Source organism: Clarias gariepinus, chromosome 4, assembly GCF_024256425.1.
Source record: "Clarias gariepinus isolate MV-2021 ecotype Netherlands chromosome 4, CGAR_prim_01v2, whole genome shotgun sequence".
NCBI classification, from domain to species: domain Eukaryota; kingdom Metazoa; phylum Chordata; class Actinopteri; order Siluriformes; family Clariidae; genus Clarias; species Clarias gariepinus.
The window spans coordinates 9,795,131-9,812,000 of NC_071103.1; the positions used below are offsets into that span (position 1 = coordinate 9,795,131).

At 39.0% G+C, this 16,870-nt stretch overlaps 1 protein-coding gene across 2 annotated transcripts in view; it reads right to left on the reverse strand.

The window, feature by feature from the left end:
- Window positions 1-3,246: 3,246 nt before the first annotated feature.
- efna3b (ephrin-A3b) overlaps window positions 3,247-16,870 on the reverse strand; it is a 111,294-nt gene continuing 97,670 nt past the window's right edge. For both annotated transcript variants that reach the window (XM_053493737.1, XM_053493736.1), the window contains exon 5: window positions 3,247-5,842. In XM_053493737.1, coding sequence (XP_053349712.1) covers window positions 5,721-5,842 — 122 coding nt within the window. In that variant the 3' untranslated portion in view covers window positions 3,247-5,720. The remainder of the gene's footprint in view (window positions 5,843-16,870) is intronic.

Consider the following 16,870-nt stretch of genomic DNA (forward strand, 5'->3'; position numbering starts at 1 on the left):
GGAAAAAGCACACTCCGGTGAACCAGACTTTACCGACTCTACTGACTGTTATGACTCACATGTCTAATTAGATTTTCTCAGAATATACTCAAAATGAATCAAAACACTGGCACGTCCTCACTGGGGCCTGTTTCATTCGAGTTTGACATTATCATGGACGACTGACACAAATAAAAACTCCATGACTATCTTGAGGATCCAAGAGGTTTATCAGCTTGATCAATGGATTAACATTTGAACTGAGTTAACACATGAAGTTATGCCAAGCCGTTCCAAAAGCCATGCAAGTATAATCAATAAAACTAGTGATTAAAAAATGTATTATTACCATTATTAGAAATGTGGAGTTTTATTGTTTTTTTAAATTTATTTTTCGATCCATTTTATTTTGTGATGTTTGAGTGTTTTGTGTCTATCTTGTTTTTAAAGGTCAGACTGAGGTAATATAATGACTGTCTGTTGTCTGGAAACTGCCTTCAGACACAGGTGTGTTCCAGTTGCGCAATCCACTCCTTATACCCCATCCACACACACACATCGTTACACACACACACACATTGATGAATCATAAAGAGGGGTTCAGACATCCAGGTATGGAAAATAAAGATACTAGTGATGAGAACAACAACCAGCAAGGACTTAAAGACTCGCGTTTAATTAAAGCTTTTAAGAATTAAGAAAAAAAGATATGTTAAATCTATTCAAATTTCTGTTATATTATTAACATTTTCTTTTGACTTATTTAAAAAAAATTCATTCTTACAATTAGCAATACAATTCTTAATCTTCCAATAGAACAAGATAATGTAAATTAAAAAAATACGAGGGGCGTTCAAGTCAAACTGGGACTTTTAATTGTACAGAAAAACAGAACAGGATTATGAGAGTTAAAAACGATCTTTAAGTCTCTATATAATCCCCTGCTACACTAATGCAGTATGCCGGAACCATGATTAGACTCCCTGCTTCATGTCTAAAACACTGGCCTCCCAGGAACTCCTTTAATGGTCCAAACATGTGGAAATGGAGTGGTTCATGAAGTGGGCTCCCTAACCACCTCAGTTGGAATCGTCATTCACAGATGTGTCCCAGTTTGACTTGACTGGCCACATAGTAAAATTTTCCAATAAATAGATTTAATAATCTCATATTTAGTTTCTTGGAATATATATTTTTTAAGTACTATATATGCAATTGACCAGAGTTAACAAATTGTACTTTACAATTGTCATATATATATTTTTTTGCATTGTTCTTTTGATTGTAATTTTAAGTTTCCTCACGTATATTTCCATCAAATTTGTCCTGATTGTTTATTCCTCATATTTTATATACACCTTTAAATACTGTGTACAGATAAGATAATGACTTATTTTATTTTTACATACATTTGTATAAAAAAGGGTCTCAAATAATCGCAATAATATAAAATTTTTAAAGGTTCATTCTAATGATTTTTTTTTTAAAGAACTGGCATGTTCTGAAGTGTTTAATTCCCCTTCCACAATGGCAATTTACTACAAGTTGTTGTTGGTCTTTTGAATGTTCCTGTTAAAGGACTGCCACAGCAGAACATCCTATCTGCACAGGTTTAACGCCAGATGTCCTTCCTTACACGACCTGACTTTTCAGTTTGGGGCTATGGCTGAGAATTGAAAAAATGAAGAAGAAAAATAATCGGATAAAATGCTTCAGTTTGCTAGGAAACATAAAGATTGTACTTTAGAGCAATTGGAAAAGATCATGTGGTCTGATCAATTCAGGACGACCCTACTTCAGACTGATGGGCGCATCAGGGTAAGAAGGATGCATCATGCATGTTATGATCTGGGTTTGCTTAAGGTGGTCAGGTCTAGGCTCACCTTATTTGCCAATAAAATGAAGTCAGTTGATGACCTGAATATACTAAATGCCGATCCATGGAGTTTTTCTTCCCCTGGGGACTTAAAATTGTGAAAGATCGGTTTTGGGAGCACGAGGAACCATTTTCATGCATGAACTGGCCACCACTAATGAACTTTTTGGACATGGAGCAGCTTGGACGATTAGACAGGCTAACTATTTAACCCCTGTAGTATCTTACATCAAAGCGTACACTTATCTTTTGTACATCAGATGATGGAAATGGTAAAGGTCAGACGGGAAGATACACATCTCCCGAATCACGTCACTGAAAACTGCTTTATTGCGGCCGCTTTGCTTGAGAAAAAAGATAAAAAAAAATCAAAGGAAACCAATTCAAACAAATGAGTTCCTAAAAAAAAATCATTTTGATGAACATTTATGATGCAAGAAATACAGAGCATGAGAGAACGCCTGATGGGAGAACTCATCAAGAATGAGCTTTTGTTCTTTAATGTTGTTTAACTCGACTCCTTCATAAACACCTGCTTTAGGATCTAGGGATCACTGCGTACGCTGTGTGAAGTGTTACTCATTCTCGTCAGACAGGAATTACACGGCACCGTCCTTCGCTTTAGTGCCTTTGTCTTCCGAATGGACTCGGAGTCTGGACGGCAGACGGCAGAGCTGCGCATCGCCTCCTGACGGCACGCAGACGGCTTACTCACCGTTCACGGCTTGGAAAATGATAAAACGCCCCACCAGGATGTGCGAGAAATTAGCGAGTGGAAAGTTTCCTGATTGCCTACCCACTGTGCCTCGGCAGGTCAGGTCGATTGAAGATTCAGGAGAGGAATCAAACAATTACGGTTCTGTTCCGCAACATCTGTTCTGTTGTGCACGCTTATAATGCCAAGCCTTCAATCCTGGCTTTGGGCAAGATGCTTCAGCTGTGAGAGCAATCACAGTAATCACAGGGAGAAAAAAAAAAAGCAGGGCCCATGGATAGCGAGTCATGGAGTTTGGAGTGTGAGGTGTAAGCTTGCAAGTTAAGTAATAATAAAAACAATAATAACGATAAGCAGGAAACTTTTTTTTCTCATCACCGGAAAAGTGACTTTGTGCGTTCCGTATGCAGACATGCTGTTATTGTGGGTGTAAAGGTGAGATTAGATATGAGCGACCTCACAGCATCAGATAGGCTTTATAGTAAGTTAGTGATGTAATCTATTTGCTTCTGGAGCCACACACACACACACACACACACACACACACAAACACACACACCACACAGATTATCTACGCTGTGATAATGCAGCTAGAGAGAGATAAAGAGGGATTGAGTCTCCTTGGGTAGGCTGATTGTAGAGGACAGACAGGTCTTCGTAGAAGGTGCATGGAAAAACTGTGTGCATTAATATGTGCCCCCCCATCCCTTCGTTTTATTTTTTTTTCATTGACCTTCAGTTAACATCCCAGATGTTGAGTGAGTTTTGTGCAGAAATCCATCAAACAGTTCACAAGGTAGAAGAAACAGCAGTCTGAGGCGGTTTGTTTTGTTATCATGATTATTATTATTATCATTATTATTATAACCTTGTGTTACGGTCTGTTACACTTTATTTGTTTTCAAGTTCTTTAAATTCATTCCAGTCGAAGGTAAACATGAGTTTAAATGGTTGTTTCCAACACTAATAAATGCTTTTTGTTGTTTCTTCTAAACGACCCAGACTCTCCTGCACACATGCGCGGTTAAAACGTACAATCAAGCGGTAGACACACACACACACACACACATTTGCACACATACCCACACGCACACTGGTCAGTATAAAGAAACACAATGTCTTTCATCTATGTGACCATTTAAACAGCCACTCAAACACGGACACACACACACACACACACACTCACGCACAAACTCGTGTCTAAGTTTTGAAGTGCAACAGTTGATACGTTTTTCATCCTTTGCCCGATCAGCTCTTCTTAACAAAAGTAACGACCCCCGAACAGAACACACACACACGCGCGTTCCCCCGAACAAACCCGAGCCCGAACACATTAGCCTTAAAATACACAACGAGTAAAATCAACATACAAGTCGAAACAAAGTCAGTAAAAATGACGTGAGTCCCACGTCACACTCAGCGTTCGAGTCATTAGCGTTCTACTCTTTGATCTACGACAGCGTGTTACCATGGTAACCACATTAGCAGAATGAACAGAGTGGACATAGATGAGTTCCCGCTAATCTAAAAGCTAATCGAAAACTTCATTTGGCTTCGATGCTAGATCAAAAATCTTTCCTCCTCGCGAGTTACGCGTTAGGTTTTGTTTAGCGCGTTAAACTTAAACCTCCTAAATCTAAATCTTAGGAATTCTCATGATTCCGTAGGCGAAAAATCCACGACTGCAAGCCTGTTCTGTTGAGCTGGAGTTGCGCTTGTTGAGCTGGACCTGGGGTTTAATCCCCAGGGCCAGTAAGTTGCTAGTCGAGATGTAAAAAGAGAAAGAACAAGTCATAAGAAGAGTGTCGCTCTGAGGAAAGAAAATCCCCTCAGATCACGGAGCACTTATTTGCATGTACGCTAGCTAAACCATGTGGTTGTTAAGTCCTCCATCTTGGTTAATAATGCTCTTTTTTTTTCTTTAACGAGCTGGCTGTGAGCTGAGTGTTGAAAAGACAACCATTGTGGGTCAGTTTATAGTGGCAGCCGTTCAGGATCCGATGAAGCCGGGCAGCAAGCGGTGTAAATCGAAACCAGTCTGAACCGGTTCGGTGTTTCAGCTCCAGGGCTCTCCTGCTCCTGTGAGAACCGGTTAACAGAAGAAGAAGGAAAAAAAATCCAAAGATCTGTCATGTGTTTGTGTTTATGTACATTACGTTTCCACGTGTGTCCTCAAGTTAAAGGTAAAGAAAAATGAAACTCAGTATAGAAAAAAACAACAAAAAAAATGCAGTCCAGTTGAGAAAAGCAGAGCATTTCAGTATCACCAGCCTACGCTACTGTTTCTACAGGCACCGAATTCAGCTCGAAACACACACATACACTCACACACACATGCTGATTGCCATGTGATGTAGTTTTCTCTTTGTAAGAAAATGTATGGCTCCTAAAGTTCACTTTCTTTCAGGAAATGAATAAATTGATATTCTAAACAGGAATATTCAGACATTTTTCAGCATTCTAAGTATATCGGTTCAATAGCAGTTATAAAGTTTCTGTCGCTACGGTTTCCGTCAACTAAACAGAATCCGTCCAGAAAACACAAATAGAAATTATGATCCTGCCTGGCGATTGCTACCTGTTTATCCGCCAGCAGAAGGAGGGCACTGAGCAGCCCTGTTTCTCATGGGTTTGGAAACGTGATGATCCTGCTGAGAGAGAGGGAATTGATTTAGTAGTGAAGCTGCTTAAAGTCTGCGCAGCTTTACATTAAATTAACCATTGTTTCTGCCACTAATGCCTTGCAGATGAACGCGCATCAGTTCAACTTCAGCGCTGAGCGGCCATTCATTACTTAATAAAGCACCCAATTAGACTGATTGAAGGATTTTGCTTGAATGACTTGCAAACAGCATGTGTGAACACTCATTCAGCGCGCACACACACACACACACACACACACACTCATATACTGTCTGACGGTACAGCTCGAGCTGATTGGCAAAGTCCAGGTTCATGTTCCACTGTTGAACAGAAGAAGGCCTGCTAGTCCTCCTTTTTTACGCTGTCAATTTCCTCTCCTGTTTTAAAACGTTTGTCCTTTTGTTCCTTCCTTCTTCTTCTTCTTCTTTTTCCTCATCTCCCTCTCTCATACCCTGCCCCTGCAGTCCTCTAGGCCTCAGTGGCATGACGAGATCCTGGAGACGAGTGCTAGGAGATGGAGAGTGCGACGAGGAAGAGCGTGGCCACCGTGAGCAGGAGACGGTCCCTGGACGGACTGCTGCCGCTGATGCTCTTCTCCAGCTTCGGGACCTCAGGGTTGTCGTAATCGTCTGTGGAGAGGAGACAAAGAAATAATTCAGCATTTTATTCTTCTGGAATAAGTGGAAGTGGAAGCTTTAGAGTGTGTATGCAACACTACTGGAAAACCAGGCGACTCAGGTGAGAATTTGTCATTTTAATATTGAAAACTACTGTATATGATTTAATATATAATTGATATCAATAAATTGAAGCCGTGCCAGTGTTTGCATTTCTCCCCTTTCGCACACATAGACCCTGGTGTTTACGTTTGTTCTGCCTTGTTGATGTATTCCACAGTGTAGAGTGAACTGATAGTGTTATATTTAAAAGTCAAAAAGCAGCGATTGAAATGTGATGCGCCAAATATTCTCCAGAATGGCATTATTAGCGCCATAACCTGCAGTACAACTAATGTGTTAAGACTTTGTGCTGAGGAGCACAAAAGACATCAGCCTGGAAAGAAAACGGGTTTCAAGCTTCATTCACATAAAGTGCTCATAGGGGGAGAAAAATCCATGCTTACAGTAGGCCACATTGTACTACATCGAGCACTCGAAATACATTCATTCATTCAAACTTTCAATTCATTCATTAAAACTTTTCGTACTGTTCATTCATTCATTCATCTTCTACACTGCTTATGCTATACAGGGTCGCAGGAAACATCAGGCACAGGGCAGGGTAGAGGGTGCCAATTCACTGCATGGCATACATCACACACTAACACACTCATTAACACACTGCGGAAACACCAATAACCCTTATCTGCATGTCTTTGGGCTGTGGGTGGAAACCGGAGCACCCGGAGGAAACCCACCAAGCACATGCAAACTCCATGCACACAGACCCGAGGCAGGATTGAACTCATACCCTGGAGGTGCAACGCTAAAGTTCTAAGCACTGTACATCATTCAGTTTAACTTAATATGAAGAAATAATGAGTGGCGCAAGACTATTATACAGTATTTATTAACTGCACAGATCAACCTGCAGCATTTTTCAAACCAGAGAATGTCTTTGCAGTGTATTCTAATCGCAAACTGTTTTAATGAAAGTGTTTGCCACCTCTCATTGAATGAGAATTGTATCTATGTCGCTCGCCCCCATTATTCTATTTGTCCCATTTTTTACATTTATTTATTTATTTTTTTAGTCTAGCAACTAAAAAAAATGAATTCTAAACCCACTCACTCTGTGACTCGAAATCTAGAACTAAAAGCAGAAAGAGATTTGAACTTTACGCTATTCCTCCAGGGCTGCTAATGAAATGAATACTAACAGCACTGTAACACTAGTGAAATGACAAACATATCATTAGTATGGCCCGCTGTACCCCAGATGCAGTAAACACATCCAGACGAGGTGCCATGTCCATGCTAATCACGGTGGCCTTTTATACTGGACTCGCATGGCACCTAGACACGAAATTTATTTTTCACTTGTGTTATAGTTACGCCCTCACATACAGCATGATTTGTAACTAGAAACTAGACATATAAAATACAACCTATTAAATACAATATTTATAGAACATTACATGGTTTAGGCCTGTAATATACACAGTATGTAGCTAGCGTTTAGCCTGTAATCACACTGCGGCTGCATAATGTTAGATCACGGAGAGCGGTAACACACCTTCATAACATTACTTTCAGTTCGGATATTTGCACCTCATATTTACTAGTCTGACGAGTTAGTGGTTAGCGATGTCGCCTTGCACCTCCAGGGTCCAGGTTCGATTCCCGCCGCTGTGTGCATGGGGGTTTGGTGGGTTTCTTCCTGGTACTCCGGTTTCCTCCCATATTCTAAAGACATGCACATTAGACTAATCGACGTCCCCAAAATTTGCCTGTAGTGTGTGAAAAAGATGTGTGAGTATGTATCCTGGGATAAGCTCGTCTCCTTGGATTGATGGATCATATCTGGTGTGAAATGCAACCCTGTATTACAGTAAATCACATAAGCAGCATTTTTAATGAAAGCTTTTTATTTTAGTAACATCAACTGCTTTCTTGCTGAGATTGAGTTGTCTGAAAACAAGCTACAAGGGTAATGACTAACGTGACACATCTGAGGCATGCGTCCTAGATGTATTAATGGCATCTCGCTTTCTTCCTCATCTCTCCCTGAGCAGTACGCTGAGTGTGTGTGTGTGTGGCTGTGAGAAGAGCAAAGCAGAAAAGTAACAAGTGAGCTAGAAAGCTTTACAGATTGCCAAATACTCGAGCGCAAACAGAAAGCTAACGTGTTTAGCAAATTATCGAATGATTAGCAAATAATTTGCTGTGTAAACAGTTTAGAACATGCCACCTGCAGGATTATTAAGGAACGGCAACGTTTCCTTTATCACCTCAAATGCAAACACATGTATAAATTCTAAATTACTCCGAAACAAAAAAAGAGCTTGTAGCCAGTGTGTCTATATGAATTGTGAAAGGAAATTTCTATTTCTATTATGTATTAATTTGCCTTTATACAAGTGGGTAACTAATATATGCGATAAGAAACACTGCAGGAAATGTTATGTACTGTAGTGTGTGCAGTTTTGCCCCTGAGGCTCCAGTCGAAAGTTAACACTTTAATTTAAACACCTCAGCCTTATACTGAACTTCCAGCCTCCTAACACACAGTTTATGACTGCAGATCAATCCCTGCTGTCCGTTATCACGCAAATAAGGATGGGAGTTTCCTGTTGAATCTGGTTCCTCTCAAGGTTTCTTCCTATTGCCATCACAGGTAGCTTTTTTTCCTTGGCACCTTCGCCCTGGGTTTGCTCATCAGGGACAATCTGATCACTTTGATTTGTACATATTGTTTCACACATTTTATACTAGTTTCATTCATTTTCTTGAGATTCTGTAAAGCTGCTTTGTGACACTGCCCATTGTTAAAAGTGCTATACAAATTAAATCAAATTGAATTGTGTAGATATGATGTATCCAAGAGTTGATTGAAAGGGTCGATGTGCAAAATACTATGCTATTAAATAAAATCACCATGCCACTTGAACAGAAAGCTGAAGAAACAATAACGGCACAAATTTCTAATGCGCATTAGTTCCCAAAATTCGGTGGAAAGGCCTCCCAGAAGTAAGGAGGTTATTATAATAGCAAAGGGGATCCAACTCCATATAAATGCCAGTGGTTTTAAAATGGCTTTTTAACAAACACTCACTCACTTATTTATGTACATCTTGCTTGTATTGGGGTTTTTTTGTCACATGGATTCAATAAGGTGTTGAAAACATTCCATAGACATTTTGGTCCATATATTGACATCATACTGTAGGATCATGCAGATTTCGTCTGATTTTTTTCAGCTGTGCATCCCAACGGTACTTCATTGGACTGGGAAAGATCTGGTGACTGTGGAGGCCATTCGGGTACAGTGAACTCATTGTCAAGTTCAAGAAACCAGTTTGAGATGATTTTAGCTTCGTGACATGATGCACTATCTTGCTCCCAGAAGATGGGTACACTCGGGCCATTTCTTGTGTTATGTTATCTCTCCATGACTACGCATTTCAAAGTGAAAAATATTTCACAGTTTGAAAGACTCTGTAAACTTTGTATTGTTTCATCAATCTGGGTTACAGAAAAACCACCACTTTCTACAAATCACATTTTGCAGTGTAGGGGTGTTTTAAGAAAACCGTTAATAACACCTCCAGTTCTAGACTGTGTGATCGCTCAGGCATTGTAGTCTCCGAGCTCGCCTGAGGGCAACGCTCCAATCGCAAACACTGTGAGTCAAATCAAAGTCAGGTGTGAAAAAGTGTAGCTTGAAAGTGTGCATGTGTGTGTGTACACTATATGTACAGGAATGAAATATATGTAAAAAATTATATACACACACACACACACACACACATTGACACACATGACCCTCTTGAAATGAAGTGGATTTCTTCAGGCATGCACTTTAAATGTGAGCTCACTCATACTGATAATAAAGAGAGACTGATGCAATAAACTCGCGCACATTATTCATCTTAACCGAATGGATCGGAACTCAAGGTTATTTATGGAGAAAAAAATTTAACCCTCACATCTGGTAAAAGGAGGAATCTCTTTTATTAGCAATAACCCCAAGTAAAAGCTTTCTGCTGCACACAGCGATTAAAAAAAAAAAAAAGTTTTTTTCTTTTGTAAAACACTCCACTTCATCTTACAGTACAGCTTTTCACCCCTGATACTCTGCTGTGGAATCCTATCCATGATATCGTACACTAAAATGCTTAAAAGGTTTACCCAGGAATCATGCATGCTTCTGCTATCTATAACGTTGCTCTGTGTCTGGTACATGTCATGTCACTTGACTGTAATTTGATGTTGGTTTACCATGTGCAGACAGGCACAGCAGATAAGGTCTAAGAAAATGCACATCCATTTCTAACACAAAAGTGAAAAAAGAATTGAGAAAAATCACCACTTTTTCCCCCCTTCTAGTCTCTGAGATAACCTCGGACGTACACATTTTTTTCTCTGGAGTCACGAACACAGATGTTATCAAGGGAAGCCTGCAGATCTTTAGCTGTCACCCTAAGGTACTCGGTTATTCGTTTGAACGGACCTGCATTTAGCTTTGCAGGATATCTACCATAAAGAAAACTATCCTATCTACTGAATATCTATGTATCTGATACATTTGACCTGTCGACCCTGGACGGATGAAGGACCTAATGGAAATCCCTTTTAATCAGGCTACAGTGCAGATGATTAAGGTTGGGTTGTCATATGGCAAGGCAGGTCGATTCCACATACGAGCATCTGACTTCAATTACGGTCCTTTCACGAGCTCATTAGCTTAAAGGTTCACACGATCCCTCCAGCAATAAACCTGACTGGTGAAGTCAGAAGGAAGGAAGGAATAAAGCACGACAGGGCATGCTGTTAAAGGAAAATAATCAGTGACAAGGTGGTGTGATGTGACCTTACCACTACAAAGTTACAATACACAAGCTTTGGTGAAACATCTGCGAGACATTCAGCCTTTATACTAGACCTCAGGAGCACTTTTTTTTCCTTTTTTTTTTTGCCCTGTCTTGAAGTTGATTAAAAAAAATGCACCCTGTCCAACCGTAAAGTCCTTTGCCCTGAAGATTTTCCCATGTCACAAAACAAAGCACTACGCTCGAGACTCCTTTGGTAAATGCCAAATAAATACCCCCTCGCAGAAAAGCAAGTCCCTGTGAATGTGCTGTTACTATAGAAACGATAACGTGTTAGTATGAGCTCATTTCTAGGAACCTGGGATTTGAAATGGCACCATTATCAGAGACCTGCTGTTACAGAAAATAAATCAACCCTTAACCAACTAATCAGGATTTAAACCATGCTGTGGTATAAATACGGTATCTACTGCGTAGTTTGTTAAAGACTATACGTATTTATTACATGTTGGCGTCTATGACTTTTTGAACAGATCTCATACGAGCATGCATTCATGAAGCGAATCAGTGAATCCTGTACAAAGGTTTATTCCCCCCCCACTGCAAGGTGTGTAGTAAATGTACTGCGGTGTGGAATCCACACACACACACACACACACATTCATGGAATGTTATTTTATCAGCACAGCCATCTCATGCAACCAGTTCTGTATGTGCATGTGTGTGTGTATGCGCGTGTGTGTGTGACCTCTACTTTAAGTGACAGGCAGATTTGTAAACATACACCTTGTCGCACGGGTCATGGAAGACACCTTGCGTGACGCAAACCTGCAGCCTGACAAACAGTTCTAGACACGCAACCAGTGTGTGCGTGTTCAGACACATAGTTTAAACTGTGGAGTGATGTGGGCTCAGTGCTGCCGATCAGAACGTTGGTGTTTTTCTCTTGTTGTCTGGTTATGTTTGCATGTGGACGAATAATTCTAGAAAGATGTGAAATGTGAAAAACTTTAAAAAAAATTTAAAAATACGATAATGTTTAATAATCGATTTAATGAAATAGCAAATCAGAATTGCCAAATCAATATGTTAGACTTATTTCACTTTTGATTCTGATTTAAGAAATGGTTCAATATTTTCAGATTTTTTTTGTGCAAACTCTGAACAAAAAAACTACTTGTGTATCTCAGTGCCACTATATGTACCTGTTTCTGTTTAGTGCTCCAAACAGCCGTGTGTGTATTTAGGGGCGTTCAAGTGAAACCAGGACTTTGGATTGTGCAGAACAGAAGCAGTTATCAGAGTAAAAAAACTCCCTTTATTTCTTCTACACTAACGTGAGAACTGGCTGCTTCGTGTCTGTCTGGACTCACAGGAACTCAGGAAGGACTGTACAGGGGACATTTGTACTCATGAATGATTGTCCAACAGCTCCCACAGACAGATGCCTCTTATCCGCAAGTTGGTAATAAGTTATCTGCTGATTTCTAAGGATCAGGCGTTCCACTCAATGAAATATTCACTGGAATGACTGCAGTGGGTTTGCACCATACAAATATTTTACTGTGGCTAAGAGTCTCATCAGAGTGCTGTGCTTGTTATAAATGTCTATGTAAGTACTGTAGTTTTAATTCACAATTTTCTTCACAAGTCCCGGTTTTAGTTGAATGCTCCTAGTTTAACCTAATTAATCCAAATCTGCCATATGCCCCTTAAAAGGAACAAAAAACATTAAAGCAAAAATGGCAGCACTGTCGGCATGTTCTATGAATCCTGGCTGTGACACTTCCTTAACCTTATATACAGTACATCACTCCAGTTCAAAAAGTGAAATTCCAAGGCCGGCATGTGATACTTTTTCTCTAAGTTATAGTTTTATAAAAATAAAATGTAGCGTAAAGCCCTAGACCTTGACCATGTTGTTATTAAGGATAAATAAAATGAATGCTGCATGTTCATGATAATGAGTTAGGTCATTGTTTTTCCCATAAGCATCATATCAATCTGCTCCCTCATGGCATTCAGGTAATACTGTCTTCGCCATGTCCTGTAGTGCATACGCACCTGATGCATACCTCGCAGCCGAATGCCCTATGAACCTTTTGGCATGCTGTCACAAATAAGAGAAGCATAATTCCTTTTTTGGGAAAGCTTTCCATATCTGTTTAGAAACACTCTCTGAAAAACACATTCATATTTTGCTGCATTCCTAAACCTTGGTAACGTGTTGAAACGGAATATCCTGGGCGATTAACTTTTCTACAATGATATTTGCAGGATGGTTTTAGGGACTGATAAAATTTCAAAACACGAATAACACAAACAGCTGACATGTTACCTGCTAGAAAGCGACACCTCTGGTTGTTTAAGTAACACTGACATTAAGTAACGTATATTATGCAAAATACATTTGCAGACATTGAGATGGGTATCCACTATGTGTGTGTCCATACAAACATTTTCTGCCCCTGTTCTTTTTCCATTTTTTAGGGTTTAAACAAGCCAATTAGATTTTACCCTTAATGTAGTAGAAGTAGAAGTAAAACAGAGGAGGTTTGAGGTGTATCTAAAGTGTATCAACACACACACACTTTGGTGCAGCTCTGAGACCTGTGTTAATGTCTTGGAGAAAAAAAAATGTAAGGACTTTTTTTTTCTTTTACATTTTCCAGTTTGCATCCGAGTGCAGTGTCAGCCAGGATACAGCACCCCTTTGTGTTAAGACCCCAACAGTGGCAGGTTGTTAGTGCTGGGGCTTGAACCCCGCTGGTGTTCCAATCAACAACCCAAAGCCTTAACTGTTTAAGCTATCACTGCCCCAAATGGGACCTTTAATCTGTCTATGCTCCCACTCTACTCTAGGGTGTCTAATTCAACTCTAAAGCTATGGATCACTGGTTCTTACTACTTGTGTTAGTCTAGCGCTGAAGATGCACAAATTTCCCCCATGCAAGTCAGATGTCCATGATTCAATTCACCTGTGTATCATTTCACACCCTATTTAAGAACTGTTGCTTGAGATCTTGTTCCTTTGCCCAGCGTTTGTTTTGCACCGTCTGTGTTAAAGTTTGTCTCTTAATTCTATCTTGAAATCTAGTTCATGCAGTTAGACTTGTTTAGTTTCACTTTTGTGTTTTTAAAAAGAAATAAATCTGCACTTGCATCTGTTTATGCCTCAGAACCCTGACAACTTCTGTTTTTACTATATTTATTGAAAATCATTTAATGTTTGGCTCTGTGATGTGTATTTAATTTAAGAGCTAGGAGTGTGCCAATGTTTCAGGAAAAGCTAGACTGGGGGACCATCTGGAATAATATATCAGGCTCATCTAAAACCCCAAATCACCCAGCATACAGTATACGGTATAACCACACATAAAAATAAGACTTGATGACTCTGCATCTTTATTGCACATTTCGCCCAAATGACTCATTGGTTATTTATGCACAGCTTCTAGGATTGTAACTGTACATCTTCTTATTGCAGGTTTACAATCACAGAGAGATAGCGAGAGAGTGAGAGAGAGAGAGAGTGAAGAGAATGTATATAATATTCAAATATCTATAAACCAGTAAAAATTGAAATGCAAGAAATAAACTACAAATAAAATAAAACCCTTGCTGTATCTCCCTGTAAACACTTTTTAGACAATTTATGTTTCATGTGAAGTACACTTTCGCATGGTGAGCTGAATTAAAGCCTTTGCATACAAAGCTGCAAAAGATAACTGTCATAATGTCAGACAGATGGGACAGACTTTGTCTTGTGAAAAGAAACTCTGCTCAAAAATTACTGTTTAAATAGTTTGCTGTTTCCTGAATAGTTCTGATAAAGATTCTGGTATAGACATTACACATATTGTGATTTATTCCACAGCACCGATGATGCCTTAACTAATCTATATAGAGCTTGTATTGCATAGATTGTAGTCTAATAAGGTTTTTAATGAAATCTTTAAAAACATTATGAAAAGAGTTGCTTGAATGTTTTTCCTTATGGTTGCATTTTCAGAGCAAATGATGCTGCATGTCTAGTATCCTGGGACGAAGACAATTTTTTTTTTTTTAAGTATTATTATTAATTTCAAGGGAAAGAAAAAGTGTTTTACAACAGCAGTGAACAAAGTCTTTTCAAAGGGGGAAGGGTCAAGGGCACATAATACACACACAATAACGAATTACATGATGGCAGGTCACCAACATGTTATTTTAAAGCTCTGAAATACGCTAGTTTATTTTAGGGAAATAAGTGCAGCAGGGTGTCATCTGACAACTGTACAAAACAATATTTATAAAGTGTATAAATACTTATAAATGACATTAAATGACATTGACCACTTCAGTTAATAACTCTTTCAGGGCTTAATTAAAGGTTTTGCATGCTTAGTTGTGGAAGCATAATTTGAAGTGATAAATTCAGACATCCCACCTCTCCCGGAAGTTCTGGGAGGCTACCGCATTTCAATAACAGATCCCCTGTTATTTTCCTGCAAATCATGTACAATATCCTGTAACTTAAACCTTTGAGAGTGAGCAACAAAGTGAACCTTCCACTGTCCTTAGAGGTTGGGGCTTAACATTTATGTCAACATGTCTCCCTCCCTCTCCTTAAGTCCAGTTTAGCGTCAAGTGGCCATTACAGAGTCAGCAAAAAAAAAAAAAACGAAAAAATATAACACACACTTCACCCCAAAGTACAGTAAAGTGTACTCCTGCCTATAATAGCAGTGACAATATTGGCAGTTTAAATAAAGAGCGGAGGGAACTGGTGTCCAGGGAAATGTGAAATGAGGTTTGGTGGGGTGGAGTTTCTGTAAAGTTGCTTTGCTTTGTCGAGAAATTGTTTCATGATGTCTTGTGATATAAAATTTAAGTTTTCAGATTTTTAAAATTATTTTCTTTTTAATGTTAACATTGCAATTTTCATCTTTAGTCATAACTAAATACACTCCAGTAAATGAACATGTACTGTAGTGGAGACATTTAGATAAATAAAATGCAATTCAGTTCTGCTCCCAATATGTCACCCTCCAGTCTGTTGCCTCGTGTGCTGTGTATTCTCAATGCGACTGCAAAGTACTGTATAATACCGTATAAAAAATGCTGAGTCTTGCATACTGTAGCTTCTTCTGCAAGGGTTTTTTTTTTTTTTTTTGAATGACTTGGAGACTGTTGCCCAGTAAAAAATGTCTTCTATAATATTTGCCTGAGTTTAACATTGCACACTCGCTTCTCTTTTGAAAGGCATTTAGATAATTGCAGAAATCTACAACACTTTTATATCTAAATTATTTTTCCCCCATATATTTTTATAAAGACCCAAACATATATATTTTATATACTTGTCATGAACAAACTGTGTAACCCATGAGCTTACAGCTATTATCATGGGAACATTTATTTTTTATGTATAGCCATGGATATTAAGTAGGTTCAGGAATATGCATTGCATTGTTATTTATCTGTAAGTCTAATACATCTATCAATATCACCAGCAACTATTTTGATGTGGGGGAAAAATGTCTAAAATAAAAAATATAAGTATTCGGAAAAAGACACTTTGAACTGTACAAGAGGTTTTATTTATTTATTTTTTTTCCAAGCACTGGTGTGTTTTATAGTGAAAAGTAATTGAACATTGCCTGAGGGAGGATCAGTGGAGGATGTTTGGGATTAGTGCGTGTTCGTGCTGGAATTCTGCTCATTTGCAGGAAGTCAGCTGACGCACCAGCCGCGCTGTAAGTAGTAGTATTACGTGTCGAACATCAGATAAGTCAGCTGACTTCTGTGCAGGCACTCTGACCATCAGGAGTAATCAGATGGAGGCGTATTTGCACAATCAGTGTTTGTGTACAGTATGTCAGGATTGATAGTAAGAAATAGCACCTAGACCTGTCATACCTTTCTTGGAATGTACCAGTGTATTTGGTATCACGTAACACTGTTTTTTTGTTTTTATTGTTTTTGTTTTTTACCTCTCACTTTAATAGCATTTAAAATCTGACCATGCCATTACTGTTTGTACCATGTGAGGGTGCAAGAATCAAGTTTAAAAAGAACTGATCTTGGTTCAGTTTGCTTGAAGATAAGAAAGCTGTCACGTCATTAAGCTGTAAATATTTTCAGTTTAGAGTTTTTTTTGTTCAATCTATTTCCCATAAAACTC